Source organism: Lepidochelys olivacea, assembly GCF_965140295.1.
Source record: "Lepidochelys olivacea isolate rLepOli2 genome assembly, chromosome: 11".
Taxonomy (NCBI): Eukaryota; Metazoa; Chordata; order Testudines; family Cheloniidae; genus Lepidochelys; species Lepidochelys olivacea.
The window spans coordinates 5,060,084-5,077,723 of record NC_140421.1 but is presented as its reverse complement, the minus strand read 5'-3'; the positions used below and the strand labels follow the sequence as shown (position 1 = coordinate 5,077,723).

At 43.0% G+C, this 17,640-nt stretch overlaps 1 protein-coding gene across 1 annotated transcript in view; it reads right to left on the bottom strand.

Moving 5' to 3' along the window:
• The window catches only part of CYP27C1 (cytochrome P450 family 27 subfamily C member 1), a 38,906-nt gene extending 21,843 nt beyond the window's left edge, over positions 1 to 17,063 (bottom strand). The window contains exons 1-3 of the mRNA XM_084642707.1: positions 16,625 to 17,063; positions 7,197 to 7,387; positions 1,355 to 1,554 (exon numbers count right to left, since the gene is read on the bottom strand). Of these exons, the coding sequence (XP_084498833.1) occupies positions 1,355 to 1,554; positions 7,197 to 7,387; positions 16,625 to 16,975 (742 nt within the window). The 5' untranslated portion in view covers positions 16,976 to 17,063. The remainder of the gene's footprint in view (positions 1 to 1,354; positions 1,555 to 7,196; positions 7,388 to 16,624) is intronic.
• Between the last annotated feature and the right edge of the window lie 577 nt (positions 17,064 to 17,640).

Here is a 17,640-nt window from a genome sequence, read left to right as displayed (position 1 = left end):
TGATTGACATCCCCGACACACACCTTTCAAGATCCATGGGTCCTACTCATGCCTACAACAATATGTGGTGTACTTCATTCAGTGCACTCAATGCCCCAACAGAACCTATGTGGGTGAAACCAGACAATCATTACACTCTCCAATGAACTCACACAGGAAAATGATAAAAGACAAAAACACCCTATCTCCTGTGGGTGAACACTTTTCACAAAGCGATCACTCTATATCTAACCTATCAGTCTTCAACCTCAAAGGGAACCTGCACAACATTTCCAAAGATGAGCCTGGGAGCTTAAATTCATAACTTTGCTAGACACTAAAAATCATGGATTGAATTGAGACACAGGATTTATGGCTTATTACAACAATCTATAACCCCTAACAATGCCTCCTTAGTTGCTTCCCCCCACCACCACTTCCTTTCCTTCCTATGACTGGAGGGGTGACAACGGGTCACTTCACTTTGAAGGATCCCTGGAAATATATGTTAACTGCTTACACTAAACAATCTGTTCCATCTTGTATTTAGCTGTGACACTCTTAAGTTTCCCAGATCTGAAGAAAAGCTCTGTGTAAGCTCAAAAGTTTGTCTCTCTCATCAACAGAAGTTCGTCCAATAAAATATATTACCGCACTCCCCTTGTCTCTCTAGTTCATGCAGTGTCAGTTAAAGAACCACATGAAACTTTAAAACAAAAACTAATAATTCAACCACTGCTGAAAATCAGATATTTGGGAAAGGAATAAAACAAATGTTTAAATGCACAAAAAAAAAGCTACATAACAGTTACATAAGAACATAGGAATCGCTATATTTGATTGGACAGGAGATCCATCTAGTCAAGTATCTTTGCCTCCACCAGTAGCCAGATGCTTCTGAAGAATGCGTAAGACCCCCACAGTTAGGCAGATGTAGGCACTGAAGAAAAATACTTTTCCCTGTTGAAACTGAAGACAGAATTTAGGGAGGCTAAATGTGACCCCTTGGCCTAGAACTTGGTAAGTATATTGAAGCTTAATGTCCCTACACTTGTGAAAAGTACCCTAGTATTTTGGATGATTACAAGTGGTTAGGACCTTGGGTTTACACTTTGTTTGTAGGCGGGAACTTCAGTAGCAAGTGACCCTTAACACAAGGCAGATATGGGATTAGTTCTGACTCTGATGAAAGAATGCTACTGATTCTTTAGCTGAAGTAGGCGCTAGTTAAGTGAAGCATTTGTAGGATCAAGCCATCTAATTGTTTTAAATTAGCTCGAGTGTGGCAGTGGCAGTTTATGATAAAAATGCCTAATTATAATCACATGGTTTAGCATTAATTTTCTTTCCAGATATTATGTGGTCTGTGTCTCACCTTCCATGGAATACTTGAAGAAAAGGTTGTTAACATTGGTCACTGTTTCCCTATCTTCCTCTTGACTCCTGAGAGTGTTGATTCTCTTAATTAAATCTGTGATGACTTCATTGACTCCTTCAGAGAAAACAGCCACATCCTTGGGTTTCAGGACCTTCTGCCTTAGTACACTCCTCATTTTTAGCCATTCTTCCCCTTCCCTAGAAGAAATAATTTAAAATATCTATGTACAATTCTTCCTGACAATCGTTAGCGAGGCAGGAAGTTCATGAATTAAATAAGAGTCTCTCATTAGTGAGTGATAAACAAATTGGTAAAACTGAAACCACTACTGGGAAGGAGTATAGTGGACACTGGTGTGTCAAGTAATATGTTCTTAAGTTTCTTATTCTGTATTTACTGAAGGTGGCAAGTCATTCCATTGTCTAATTCACCTCACTGTTACAGTACGCAATCAAGTTTGTAAGTTAATTAATGTGCACTGGTTAGAGCTGTAGGACTCTTTCTGTCAGTATTCTGGAAGGGTCTTCAGGTAATTGTTTAATCACACCTGCTATATACATACAGTACCTGACCAACAAAACACATCTGAGATTCTGGTTTGCAAAAGTATCACACATATTCCCATTAAAATGAAATTTTAAATATACATTTATCTTTGCTAATTTGTTTTCTTTTATACAGATTTGGTGCTTTTCTCCCCAAAACATCCAACATAACCAGATTTCATGGTCCACTGGTCTGATTTAATATAGCAAATCCTGTTATTGGCATATCAAGCCCTGTTATGTTTATTCCAAATCTAGGGGAAGTTTTCTGTAAGCAAAGTTTACTTTCTGTGAGATATGGTACTTTTCAAGTCCTAACCACCTACAGTACGAGAAGTTCAAGACAGACCATTAATACATTAAGAATTACATAACTTAGAACAGTGGTTCTCAACAAGAGAGTACGTAGAGGTCTTTCAAACGGTACATCAAGTCATCTAGATATTTACCTAGGTTTACAATAGGCTACATAAAAAGCACTAGCAAAGTCAGTACAAACTAAAATTTCATACAGACAATGACTTGCTTATTCTACTCTGTATACTATACACTGAAATGTAAGTACAATATTTATAGTCCAATTGATTTATTTTATAATTATATGGTAAAAATGAGAAGGTCAGCAATTTTTCAATAACAGTGTGCAATGACACTTTTGTATTTTTATGTCTGATTTTTTAAGCAAGTTGTTTTTAAGTGAGGTGAAACTTGAAATACACAAGACAAATCAGATTCCTGAAGGGGTACAGTAGTCTGGAAAGGTTGAGAGCCACTGACTTAGAGTATGTGAGCTGAACAGGTTCATGCCAATTCAGATACTATAATGTGTCTGTATAATGTCTATGTGTATAACAGCAGTTCTCAACCAGGAGTCTGTGGGCCCTTTCTGTGGGGCCACAGGGCCCCACAGCTGAAACCCGGTGCCCCAAGTCCTAGCCCCCCCCCCCCCCCCCCCGGGGCTGAAACTAGGAGATCCAGGGTGAGGGGTGCGGGCTCTGGGAGAAAGTTCGGGAGCAGGGTGCAGGCTCTGGGCTGGGGCAGGAGGTTGTGGGGTGGGAGGGAGGATGGGAGTGGCCAATGGGAGCTGCAGAGTCGGCGCTCAGGGCGGGGGCAGCGGCACGGAGGGAGGGAGGCAGAGCGGGCAAGGAGCCGCCTTGGCCCTGCTGCTGGCATGTCTCTGCGCACCTCTTGCAGGGAGGGGGGCAGCAGGTCTCCGTGTGCTGCCCGGGCTGGGGGTAGCGCACGAAGCCACCTCCTCCCCGCTCCAGGGGCGCACAGAGACGTGCCAGCAGCCGTCCACTTCCGTGTGCGGCGTGGGGCCACCAGCCATGGCATGCAGTACCTGCCTGAGCCCTGCTGCACTGCTGGCTGGGACTCAGGGGCAGGTTGTCAAATATTTGTCCTGCATTTTGGGGCCCCCCTGTCATTGGGGGCCCCGTGCCACTGCACGGTTTGTTTCATGGTAAATCCGCTTCTGAGTGTTGTGGCAGCCATGTTGGTCCCAGGACATTAGAGAGACAAGGTGAGTGAGGTAATATCTTTTATTGGAACAACTTCTGTTAGTGAAAAAGACAAGCTTTTGTATTTACACAGTGCTCTTCTTCAGGTCTGGGAAAGGTACTCAAGAGTGTTACAGATAAGTACAAGGTGGATCAGATAAGGAACTAACACATACACACCAACTTAAAGCAGCACTAGTTGCTGCCATAACAACAGATGCAAAACCTGCAAACATATCTGCACTGCTCCAGTGATCAATATCCCCCCAACAAACACACCTTTCAAGATCCATACGTTCTACACATGCCCATCACAAAATGTGGTGTACCTCAATCAGTACACTAAATGCCCCCAAAAACTACATGGGTGAAACGAGAGAATCGTTACACTCAAATGAACTCACCCACAAAAATGATAAAAGACATATACACCATATCACCTGTGGGCAAACAATTTTCACAAAACGGTTATTCTGTATCTGACCTCTCAGTCCTCATCCTCAAAGGTAACCTGCACAACATCTTTAAAAAACAAGCCTGGGAACTTATATTCACAACTCCACTAGACACCAAAAATCATAGACTTAATAAAGATAAGGAGTACTTGTGGCACCTTAGAGACTAACAAATTTATTTGAGCATAAGCTTTCGTGAGCTACAGCTCACTTCACTGGATGCATAAAGTGGAAAATGCAGTGAGGATGTTTTATACACACAGACCATGAAAAAATGGGTGTTTATCACTTCAAAAGGTTTTCTCTCCCCCCACCCCACTCTCCTGCTGGTAATAGTTTATCTAAAGTGATCACTCTCCTTACAATGTGTATAAAGATAGGTTTCAGAGTAGCAGCCGTGTTAGTTTGTATTCGCAAAAAGAAAAGGAGTATTTGTCGCACCTTAGAGACTAACAAATTTATTTGAGCATAAGCTTTCGTGAGCTACAGCTCACTTCATCGGATGCATTAATAAAGATACTGGATTTATGGCTCATTACAACAATCTGTAAACTACTAACACACCTTTGGCCTAGGATTTTAGAAGTGTTAACTGCCCACTTCACCTTGAATGGTCTCTTGCAACATGAGTTGACTCCTTATCTGTTCCATCCTTGTATTTAGTTGTGACACTCTGAGTACCTTCCCCAGACCTGAAGAAGGGGAAAGCTTGTCTCTTTCACCAACAGAAGCTGGTCTAATATCTAAAGGTATTACCTCACCCACCGTCTCTCTCTTCGTTATTTAAGCAGACAAACCAACAGTCTTTCAAACATTTTTAAATTGTCATTTGAATAAGCACTCCCGCTGAAAGTCTTCCACTTGGAATGGGATGCTGCTGTAGATTACAGAAAGTTACTGGACCAGAGAGGAATTTCATCTCCCGCCACCTCCCCACTGCCTTCTCTTCTCTTGCTGTCTCTGGAATGCCCACTCCATCTCTAAAAAGGTCTCAGTCATCCATGACCTTTTCATATCTTGCTCCCTCCAGCTCCTGGCTCTCAGATACCTGAATCCCTTCGTTTGGCTTGGCCTCTGAAACTTGCCCTCTCTTATGGAGGCCTCTCCTCTCACATCTCCTGCCCTGCATCAGGCCACGGTGGAGTTGTCGGGCTTCCCTCCCATTCCTGCTGCTTCCAACCCCTCCCTCTTCCCCCTTCCCACCCTTTCTTCTCTTTTGGACAGCACGGCATCCAACTCTTCTCTCCTTTTCCTGTCCACGTTGCTATCAACTACCATTCACCCAACTCCTTCCCATCAGCCTTCTTCTCCGGCTATGATTCCTGGCTCTCTCTCTTCCTCTCCTCACAATCCACCATATGCATCCTTCTCATCCCTGAGTAATTTCATGTTGATAACCCATCCAACCCCCGTAAATGCATGTTTCCTCACCCTTCAACCTGCAGCCCTGGTTCAACTATCCCACTTGCAAAAAGAGCCATTCACTTGACTTGGTTTTACCAAGCACTGCTCTCTTTGATCTCTCTGTTGCTGAGTTCCCCCTCTTCAACCATTATTCAGTCTCGTTCAACATTGCCTGTCAGCCTCCTCTCTCATGCCCTGTCATTTGGCCTTTCCATGACTTCCAGTCCATCAGCACTTCCAGTGCACTTCTCATCTGCTCTCTGCTCTCTCTTCCCTTTCCTCCATTGATATGGTTGTTGATTCACTTAATTCCTCTCTGTCCTCCACCCTTGATTCTTTTGCCCCCCTTTCCCATTGAAAGGGCCACCCACAATCCCAGTTGTCTTTTCACCACCTTTACTCATTCCTCAAACTGTCTCATCTTCCTGTCTCCACTTCTCTCTTTGCAGAGTACCTTGCTGATTTCTAGCAGGAAAAAAATGACAAAATATTATGTGACTTTCCCCGACTCTTCAGTTTGCCTTCCCTTCCCCCTCCTACAACTCTCTCCTCCTTCTCTCTCATCACAGATGCACAAATTCTTCTCTGATCTCCTCCTTCAGGCCCTCCACTTGCCCCAGTGACATCATCCTATCCCATCTCCTGATCTCCCTTGTGCCCACTTTCATCCCCTACCTGACTCATCTCCTTAACTGCTCACTATCTTCCATCTCTTTGCCTTCACAATACAAACATATTTTAGTCTCTCATATCTTAAAAAAAAAAAAAAAAACCACCTGTGACCCCACTAGTCTCTGCAACTACTGCCCCAACTCCCTTCTCCATTTCATCTCCAAACTCATTGAACACACTGTCTACAATCGTTGTCTGGAGTTCCTCTTCTCCAATTCCATCCTAGACCCTCGTCAGTCTGGCTTCCACCCCTTACACTCAACTGAAGCCGCTCTCACCAAAGGCTCTAATGATCTCTTTTTTAAGCCAGATCACAGAACCAGTACTCCATCCTCATTCTCATTCTCCTTAACTTGTCTGCTGCCCTGTCATCCCTATCATCCAGTCTCAGCTTCTTGCAGAGGTTTAGGGACAACTGGAGCATGGGGCTGTGTCCCTGACCATCTTGGGTAATAGCCTTTGATGAACCTACCTTCATGATCTTATCTAATTCTTTATGGAACAGAGTTATACTTTTAGACTTTCCAACATCCCCTGGCAATGAGTTCTGCAGATTGTCTGTGCATTGTGTGAAGAACTACTTCTTTTTGCTTTCAACTTACTGCCTATTAATTTCATTGGGTGACTCCCGTTCTTGTGTTACATGAAGGGGTAAAGAACACTTCCCTATTCAGTTTCTCCACATCGTTCACAATTTTATAGACTTCTATCATATCCCCCTGACCCTTACTCAGCTCTTTTCTAAGCTGAACAGTCCCAGTCTTTTTAAATCTCTCCTCGTATGGAAGCTGTTCTATACCCCAATCAGTTTTGTTGCCCTTCTCTGCACCTTTTCCAATTCTTATATATCAACAAGGAGCCATTATTTTGAATCTGACCTATATTTTAACCTTGAGATTTTGGTGTAATGTGAGTGTTAAATGCATTATCAGGCTTTCACTATATAAAGCCTTTTGCTACTGCAATTTTATCTCATCAAAGTAAGAGAATGGCCATGACTCACAAAAAGATTGGTTCCCTTTTGCATAAACACATTACATCATTGATTACTGTGAATGCTTCACAAGGACAATTACCCTCATACACCCCCCCCACACACACACACACAATCATGTTACATGCAAGCTTTCAGAGGCAGATAACTCTTCTTGAACCAATCATATGCTAAATGAAAAAAACCACCAGGCTGATTTATATAGTACTTCAGAAGATTAACATGCTTTGATAATACAAATTAAGAAGGGAAAAAAGTAACCATACTTACGCAGAAATAAGTCCTGTAGCTCTCCCTCTTAAATCTCTGTACTCTTGCCAGGATTCCATGTTAGCTCTTTGTGGAGTTCTACCTTCCGCCCGGAGCACCTGAGCAACCATGTCTCGATCTGCAATGGACACTACAAACTGTGGACCAAAGTGAGACTTGAAGATCTTTCCATACTCCTGAGTGTGTTTTTGCTGCAACATCAACAACAAATCAGAGAAAAAAAACATTATGAAAAAAAAAATAAAGGCAAAGGAAACTGATACTTTTGTCATAGAACATATCAATTTGCATTGACATAAAATGCCACCTAATCTACTGAGGGGAGAGTTTGCAGCAGTAGCACTTTAGAAACAGAATAAGTTTTTCAGGAGCAAACCATACTTCTGAATACCAGCCATCTTCAAAGATATTTCATTACTTGAAAGACAGGAGTTGAAGACCAGCCTGATGATCTAGTGGCAGAACCGTGAGCAGTCATGTGTTGGATCCAGATCTAGGTCCCAAGCTCTTCAATCAAGCAATAGCTGGAAGTGTCACTAGAAAGCATCATCATTCTTGAAATACTCACCATGACCAGAAGGGGAGGTCACTGCTATGCAGGATCTTTGAGGCTGGAAAGACCCCAGACCTCCACAAGACACAAAGGGCTAGCTACACTGAATATTGAAGAGGTGAAAGGACTTGTGGAGTATGGAAATGTCCAACTCATGTCCAAAAGAGTGACAAAATTGTTTTCCTCCCATGTCAACCTGTTGTGCAGTGCTCCATTTTGAAAATATTGGTCTTATATAAAAGATCAGCCCCAAAAAGATCAAAACAAAGGATGAAAGTAAAGGGAGGTAAGAAGCATAGTCAAGAAGTAAATTTTTACTTTTTTGTTTTAAAAAGGCTCACTTGTCCCTCTTCAATAAATAAAGCAATTAGTGTGTTCCTTATTCTTTACAAAGTCTACTCAATGACCTTGCCATTAGGGCTGCCAGCACAACAGCAGTGCATTGAAATTTCCAAATTTTAGAGTAGATTTATTATGACAAACATCTCAAAAAAGGCATACATTGTCAGGTGGTGGAAAAGAAAAGGTGGAGGGTGTTCTACTTATCTAATAAGGTATCTCTGTTGAGTGATCCATGAATACTAGCTGGAGGCAAAGAGCAGGCAATTAAGAAAGAGGAATTGAGAAACATTCAACAATAAAAAAAACAAACAAAAAGATTTCTCAAAAGATTATTTTACAGAGTGATGCTCTATCTTTCCCAACAAATAGAAAAAGATTAACAGATTTCATTCGGAGATGGTCTTGAAATGAAGCACCCATCTCTCAGGAATTCATTTTGAATATATCTGAGGAGAGATTAGAACTAAATGTAGGCCGAGATAAAGCCACAAAACCACTTTAGGAGATAGTAGATATAGATAATAAAAATCCATTAGCAGGAGAGCTGGTGTAGAAGAACCAAGAGTTCTGAAGGAACTCAAATGTGAAATTGCAGGACCTCTAACTGTTGTCTGTAATCTATCATTTAAACCAGCTTCTGTATCAAATGACTGGAGGATACCTAATGTGACGTCAATTTTTAAAAAGGGCTCCAGAGATGACCCCAGCAATTACAGGCCGGTAAGCCTGACTTCAGTACCGGGCAAACTGATTGAAACTATAGTAAAGAACAAAATTGTCAGACAAATAGATGAGCATAATTTGTTGAGGAATAGTCAAAATGGTTTTTATAAAGGGAAATCATGCCTCACCAATCTACTAGAATTCTTTGAGGGGGTCAACAAGCATGTGGACAAGGGGAATCCAGTGGATGTAGTGTACTTGGATTTTCAGAAAGCCTTTGACAAGGTCCCTCACAAAAGGCTCTTAAGCAAAGTAAGTTGTAATAGGCTAAGAGGGAAGATTCTCTCATGGATTGGTAACTGGTTAAAAAATAGGAAACAAAGGGTAGGAATAAATGGTCAGTTTTCAGAATGGAGAGAGGTAAATAGTGGCGTTCCCCAAGGGTCTGTACTGGGCCCAGTCCTATTCAACATGTTCAGAAATGATCTGGAAAAAGGGGTAAACAGTGAGGTGGCAAAATTTGCAGATGATACAAAACTACTCAAGATAGTTAAGTCCCAAGCAGAATGCAAAGAGCTACAAAAGGATCTCTCAAAACTGGGTGACTGGGCAACAAAATGGCAGATGAAATTCAATGTTGATAAATGCAAAGTAATGCACACTGGAAAACATAATCCTAACTATACATATAAAATGATGGGGTCTAAATTAGCTGTTACAACTCAAGAAAGAGATCTTGGAGTCACTGTGGATAGTTCTCTGAAAACATCCACCCAATGTGCATCGACAGTCAAAAAAGCGAACGGAATGTTGGGCATCATTAAGAAAGGGATAGATAATAAGACAGAAAATATCATATTGCCTCTATATAAGTCCATGGTATGCCCACATCTTGAATACTGCATGCAGATGTGGTTGGCCCATCTCAAAAAATATATATTAGAATTGGAAAAGTTTCAGAAAAGGGCAACAAAATTTATTAGAAGTATGGAACGGCTGTCGTATGAGGAGAGATGAATAAGACTGGGACTTTTCATCTTGGAAAAGAGATGACTAAGGGGGGATATAATAGAGATCTATAAAATCATAAGGAAGTATTATTTACTCCTTCTCATAACTCAAGAACTAGGGGCCACCAAATGAAATTAATAGGCAGCAGGTTTAAAACAAACAAAAGGAAGTATTTTTTTTATACAACGCACAGTCAATCTGTGTAACTCCTTGCCAGAGGATGTTGTGAAGGCCAAGACTATAACAGGGTTCAAAAAAGAACTAGATAAATTCATGGAGGATAGGTCCATCAATGGCTATTAGCCAGAATGGGCAGGGATGGTGTCTCTAGCCTGTTTACCAGAAGCTGGGAATTGTGGGCAGGGGATGGATCACTTGATGATTACCTGTTCTGTTCATTCCCTCTGGGCTATTGACCTGGCATTGGCCACTGTCGGAAGACGGGATACTTCTGGGCTAGATGGACCTTTGGTCTGATCCAGTATGGCCGTTCTTATGGTAAGAAAATTTACAATCAGAGAATCAGGATCGGAAAAAATCCACCATCAGGAGAACAGATTTAATTTGAGTAAAAAGAAAACGGTGAAGTGAGCTGTAGCTCATGAAAGCTTATGCTCAAATAAATTTGTTAGTCTCTAAGGTGCCACAAGTCCTCCTTTTCCTTTTGCGAATACAGACTAACAGAGCTGCTACTTTGAAACCTTAATTTGAGTAGTATCCCTTAATCTTCCACTATTGTATAGATGAGATGTTCAATTGCCTGTAATAACCTTGGAAAGAATTAATCATTCTTTAACATATTGTACTACATTCTTATAACATACGTACATTCAGTTATACTCTTTATGGTGAGATTTATAAGCTAGAATTCAATAAAGACAACTTTGGACTAAATTTTGAGGAGTGAAATCTAATGAAATATGTGTTCTTTCCACAAATAATAGAAAAAGAAGGTAACTCTTCAGGGCAGGAATCTTGTCTTTCATTGTGACTGTACAGCCTCTAGCTCATCTGGGGACATTACTTGTAAAAAATAATAAAATAATAAACAAAATGGCGTTTTGTGCATCACATGTATATTGCAGATATGTCTGAAAGGTCTGTTTGATATTTTATTTCACAAACCCATTAATTCCATATTTTGTTTCTTGTTACAATTATTAAAAATATCCTGCCTTGTCTCCCTACTCCCTCATATGTCATGCTGTACTTCACACACAACATTTGAATTCACAGAGTCCAAACCCTTCCCCCTCACCTTCGTTTTCCTTCTCTCTGAACCTATGGGTGGAACACAACAGCTCCAACTCCACTGAACTCAAAACTCTTTTCCTTTACCCAGAGTTGCTGTAGGCACTGCTGCTATGGCCAACTAGATTCTGGAATCAGGTTACTGAGAACAGAACCTTCATTGTAAAAAATGCTTAAATCCCCCCCACACCACCCCTTTGCATATGGAACATTTCTGTCTTTCAAAGAACATAATTTAAGTAGCTGCAATGGTTACCAAGAGGTTTCAGATTAATTCATTCCTGATGTTCACTCTGTTGTTAAATTTAACAGGGTGTTATTAATCCAGTTACAGAGTATATACAAACAAGCCATCATGATTTGTAAACTAAAATGTTTTGTGAGACTCTAAACTGAATAAAAAATAGATAAGATATACTGCCCCACACCTTTTTTTGCGGTTTTTCCTTCCACAAATTGTATTGGATTAAGGGGAAAATCCTGTATTGTTCAGTGGTTGTGGCATGTATTACTATTTTTCCACCTCTAGTTTCTTTGATTGTTGTTATTTTCAAAAATTTTCATAGCACTAACAAATATTTTAGTTGCTAAAATTAAAGAAAGCAATATTTTGCACAGTACGTATAACCCTGTTGTAATTTAATTTGTGGATATGGGTCACATGTCTGTCTTGTACACCCACACACACACACAGTATTTTTTGCTTTGTTTCTCTCAGGGGGGAGTCAGTTGTTTTAATTGGCTACCAATCCAGTTAGGCCAAGAAATTAAAAAATAGAAGACTAAAGTTTGGCTGCCATTGACCTCACTAAAGATTTAAGAGTCTAACTCTAGTCTATTTTTAAAAATTTTAACAGAAAGTAACATATAATCTTTACTCTAAAATACAGCAACTTGTTTGAATTTTCCCTTTTTGCCTTTCCTTTCCCTTTCTGGGAATTTTTAGTCCCTCTTCTCCATCCTGATTTTTGTTTCCTTCCATAGTTCATGTTTCTATCCTGATACCTTGTGTTTTCTCAGCAGCTGCCCTTTCCTTTCCCCTCTTTTCCCTTTTTATCTTCTCTGCTCCTTTTCCATCCCCAAGATCCTCTGCTGCTGCTTCTTAGACCTGGTCTACACTTAAAAAGCTTTAACTTATGGCACAACTTATATTATTAAAGGGTATGATTTTTTACCAACAGTTAAACCCTAGCATAGGTGAGCCATACTGGTATAAAGCCCTTTATGCTAGCCTTGTATATTTTGTTCACCGAACAGGAATAAGCTATACTGGTAGAAGCACTTTTACTCTGGTATAACTGCATCTATATAACAGGGTTTCTGCTGCTTGAATTGAACTATGCCAGCATAGTTAAGGAAGCAAAACTTTTAAGTTTAGACAAGGCCTTATGGGCTGGAATACAGACAATCCCTCCACCTATAATGCAAGGCATTTGGTCACTCCCGCCCTTATATCCCCAGTGCAGCCACAGTTGCAGTCTTTGTATTTTTCTGGAGAGGAGGGGGAAGCAGACCTGCTTAACCCTGAGCTACTGTAAAACAGGTAATCAGATTTGACAGAAAATGAAGTATATGCTTTTAATTTTGCCCTCCTTAGGGATGGTGCCTTCAGAGGGCACACAAGTCCCTTCCTCACTCCAGTGGTTTCATTCAGTGTCAGTTCCCTTTTCTGCCTCTGAAGGGTGAAGAGCTCCTCTCTTCCTCTGAAGCTTCCCAACTCAAGTTTTTCCCTCCTTTCTGCCCCATCCCTTTCTGTTCCCCTTCCCCCAATGTCTAACAACTCCACAACTTTCCTCTGACTGTCTCATGACCCACTGGATTTTGCCCCTTTCAGGTCTCCTGCTCCCCACTGTCTTGACTCCACAAGGGAAGATGGGGACTCATTTGACTGTTGCTTCCGCCATTGCTTGATGCAGCACACCTTCTCTATATGGTACCTCACCACAGTCCCCACACTGCCTCTTTCCTCATGTAGCAAGAGCACAGAGCAGGAGCTGATGGAGAAACCAAAGAGAGTGTGACAAGGGATCAACCAAAGAAGAAAGAGAAGAAGTTTCAACTGCTGGTCTCTCACCTAGCCAGCAATTAAGAGTGAGCAGGAGAGAAACAAAATCCTGAATGCTGACCTAGCAAAGCTGGAGACACCACTGGGGAGCCCAGAATTGAGATGGAAAGCTATCCTCTGTCCAAAAGCCTGAGGTTAAGTTGTTTTGGGCACCAGGGATTCCTACTGTGGGTGTAACTACTGCGGGAAAATTCAAACCTATCTACAGTGACATCCCACCCTGTAGTGTATTGTGATGCCTAAAGTCTAATGTTATCTAACAAAAAGAAACATTTGATCAGACAGTATTTTTTCTAGCAATAATTATTCTAAAGGGTCAATACTCTGCATTACAAATGTCTGATTTTGTACCAGGCATGAAAACCCATTAGGTACTGTCCCTGAAAAATAAACACAAGCTTGTATTTTTCATACAGTTCTTTATTTTCTTGAAATGCAGGTGCTCACCCTAAACCCACTTGTCCGAGGAAGATGCAGATGGGAGGGAAGGGAGCCCCAGCATAGGAAGGAGTGGCTGCTTAAAAAACAAAGATAGAGGAACTCCCTCTTTATAAAAGACACATTCCAGAGGCTATGTCAGCAGCATGCTCTAATTATTGCACATCTCTCCTGCTGCTCCTGGGAATTGTGCAGGGACACCTTGCAGGCTGGGGCCTATCAAATGCAAAGGCGCAGGGCCTGGAGATGACAGGTCCCAACCCACAAGGCATTCCCATCTTTGCTCTCTGACCCAGACAGACCAAGATGATGACCCATTGTCTAGGCTGCTCGTCCCACAGGCCAGATTGTGGGAGCCCTGGGACTTCCCCAGTGGTGAAGCTAGGTGGAGCGAACAGGGGCAGCGGACATAAAAAAAGGTGCCACCCGCTTGTACGCACTGGGCGGCACTCCAGGTCCTCGGCAGCACTGAAGGCCCCCGCCAAGCTGGAGCGCATGAAGGCCCCCGCCGCCGAGGAGCCGGAGTGCGTGGAGGCCCCCACCGCCGAAGACCCGGAGCACTGCCGGGTGAGTAAAAATTAAAAAAGGTGCCTATAAATTAGAAAAGCGCCACTTGAGTTCAGAGCGGGAGCGGCCGCTCCCCCCGCTCCTTCCCTGGCTACGCTACTGGACTTCCCGTTAGCTGCCCACTCCAGACACTGGTCCTCTCCCACTCAAATTAAGAATCTGCCATCAGCATGTGGGGCCTCACCTGCCCTAGTCTATGTCATCGCTTGGCCCACCTCAGAGTAGTTTATTACATGCCTGGGTGTGGGGCTTTAGTGTCCATGCAACTGTGTGTGAAACATGAGTGAGCACAAAGCCAAGCTGTGGCCAAGGGGCCCCCAAGCCTGCAGTCACTCACTCGCCCGTCCCTTCTTAGAAGAATCATAGAATCACAGAAGATTAGGGTTAGAAGAGACCTCAGGCGGTCATCTAGTCCAACCCCCTGCTCAAAGCAGAACCAATCCCAACTAAATCATCCCAGCCAGGGCTTTGTCAAGCCGGGCCTTAAAAACCTCTAAGGAAGGAGATTCCACCACCTCCCTAGGGAACCCATTCCAGTGCTTCACCACCCTCCTCCTGAAACAGTGTTTCCTAATATCCAACCTAGACCTCCCCCACTGCAACTTGAGAGCACCACTCCTTGTTCTGTCATCTGCCACCACTGAGAACAGCCGAGCGCCATCCTCCTTGGAACCCCCCTTCAGGTAGTTGAAGGCTTTTATCAAATCCCCCCTCAGTCTTCTCTTCTAAACTAAGTCTAAACAAGCCCAGACTAAACAAACCCAGTTCCCTCAGCCTCTCCTCGTAAATCACGTGCCCCAGCCCCCTAATCATTTTTGTTGCCCTCCGCAGGACTCTCTCCAATTTGTCCACCTCCCTTCTATAGTGGGGGGGCCCCCAAACTGGATGCAATACTCCAGATTAACAAATTTATTTGAGCATAAGCTTTCCTGAGCTACAGCTCACTTCATGGGATGCATGCATGCATCCCATGAAGTGAGCTGTAGCTCAGGAAAGCTTATGCTCAAATAAATTTGTTAGTCTCTAAGGGGCCACAAGTCCTCCTGTTCTTTTTGCAGATACAGACTAACAGGGCTGCTACTCTGAATACTCCAGATGTGGCCTCACAGTGCCAGACAGAGGGGAATGATCACGTCCCTTGATCTGCTCCCAACGCTCCTACTTCTTGCCCACTACCAGGAAGCCTCCTCCCCCCGCAACTAGAAGGGGGCCAGCCCCTCCCCTCTATACAACCACCCCCTCGCACACGTGGGGTCCGTCCCTCCCTGCTGTCTGCCAATAGGGGGTGCAGGAGGGAGGGCAGCTGTCTCGGGGACATGGGGGAGCCGCGCCATTGGCTCCCTTCCGGCAGCGCGAGCCCCTTTGGAACGTTGGGGCGCCGCGAGCCGCGACCGTTGGCTGGGTCCCCCCCACCCCCAACTTTGGCGCGCGCTGCCATCCTCCGAAGGGGTGGAGGGAGGGGGAAGGGAGGGTTTCAAATGGCCCGCCTGCCGCTGAGGGGATGGCTGTCTAAACAACTCAGCGGCGGCAGCCCCGCCAGCCCTCAGGCCAATACACAGCCGGCGCAGACATATACACAGAAACCGGCCCCCGAGGGGCCCGATATGTGAAGGGTCTGCATGCAGAGCGGGGTGCGAGCGAGGGATAGTTAAGAGACAAAATGGTCTCTCTGAGGAACTGATGAGCTCTGGGGAGATGTAGGTGAAAAAAGCTGAGGGAACCACCCCCCGCAATGTGTTGTATAGAGCCAAATTCTGCTCACAGAGACATGTGCGCCCCCACAGCATAGTGTGGACGCTGCTCCAAGGTTGCAGTTCAAATTTTCATTATAAGTCACAGAAATTCTGCCTTGTGCTGACACTGCCTCGTTCTGGAGATGAACAGAGTTGGTTGGTTTTTGGTAAAATCTGAGGAAAAATCCTCTCTTGTGTTCCTCAAATCTTAAAGGGGAAAAAAAGCCCCCTCTGCCATGTATTATTATGGCTGGATTTCTTCAGTTCTACATGTAATGTTAAACAAGTCAGTCGTGCCAACTAAAACCCCAAACAGCTAAGGTTGAAAAGACGGGAAAATATTGCCCCAAAAAAGGGAGGAGGAGGAAGATGCAAAGGAAGTCCCACAAGATGCTGGGTTTGTGGGGGATAGAGAAAGCCCTAATATTAGATGAGAGATTTGGAAAAAAACCACAAGAATCAGTCAGAAATCTGTTCTCACTAAAGCAGATTCTAATGCACGTTTTGCAGACTCTTGTCCATGACTGAAAAGCACGTTTTTAATACTGTTCTCTGACGGAAAGAAAGAAGAAAGCCAGGGTTGAAGTCGCCAAACACTGAAACACTCATTGCATGAAGATTGAATGGGGCGAACAGGGATCCTGTAAACAAACACCAACTGTAGCGTGACAACAGCACCAACACGACGTTGTCATGACAAGCAGGATTAACTGGGACTGCAACTCATTAATTAAGCAGATACTTTTTTAAAAAAAAAACTGATATCCTAGAGTAAATCAAAATGGTTCTTTTAACTAAACTGTACCTGGATTTCATGAATGCGACCAAAGCCGTCCTTCCAGAAGAACTCAACCAGGTTGGAGAGGGTTTTGGGTCCAGGCATTTCTTGCAGGCTCTTCACTTTGCAGTGGTGGTGTTGGGTGGGTTTCAGGAGCCGCTCTGCCTCCTCTGAAACTGCCACCATCTCCTCCTCTTTGTCCTCTGCTGCTGCAGCTGCTGTTGTAGTGTTATTTTGCACCTCCAAAGTCTGGCTGCTAGAACGTTTGGTCAGTTGGTGAAACCCGCTGACAAAAATCACACGAAAAAAGCAACTCCTTTTCTCAGGCTCAAGCGCCTGTCTGCAACTGCTCTTCAAGACTTTGGTGAAAAGAGACATTTTTTTTTTATATTCAGTAAAAGTTCTGTTTTGTTTCTGCAGCCGCTTTTTATTTGATTGCCGTTTCTCTTCTCCTTTAACTTGCGCAAGCAGCACTTCTCCAATCTCTTAATGCCTGAGCATCAGTTTACACAGACCATTATTAAAGGCTCCCTCCCCTAAGGCTGGAAAAGGGGTGGTGGTCTGGAATGAGACTTGAATAAAATGAGCCTTTTGTTTTGTTTAATTCAAATCCGATAAATTTACTAATTAAGCCTGCTCTGAAGCAATCAAGGTTTAGATTCCACCCTTCCGCCCCCTGTTTTTGGCAAAAATCTCTCATGGGTTACAGTTTTCTCATTCATTAAAAGGTGGTGTTAAGATTAGTAAACGATTTTTTTTTCTGAAAGCTAGCATTTCCACCTTTCAGCAAATACTAAGTTCTTTTAATAAAACTTATGTAACTACCACTCAATATGCAATAAAATACAAGAACGTTTTTATTCATATATAAATACCAGTGCTTTTCTACAGCATCTGATGAAGTGAGCTGTAGCTCACAAAAGCTTATGCTCTAATAAATTGGTTAGTCTCTAAGGTGCCACAAGTACTCCTTTTCTTACAGCAATTATGTTTGCCAACAATTCCTGTGATAATAATCAGGTTGCCCATATGTTTTCTTTGTT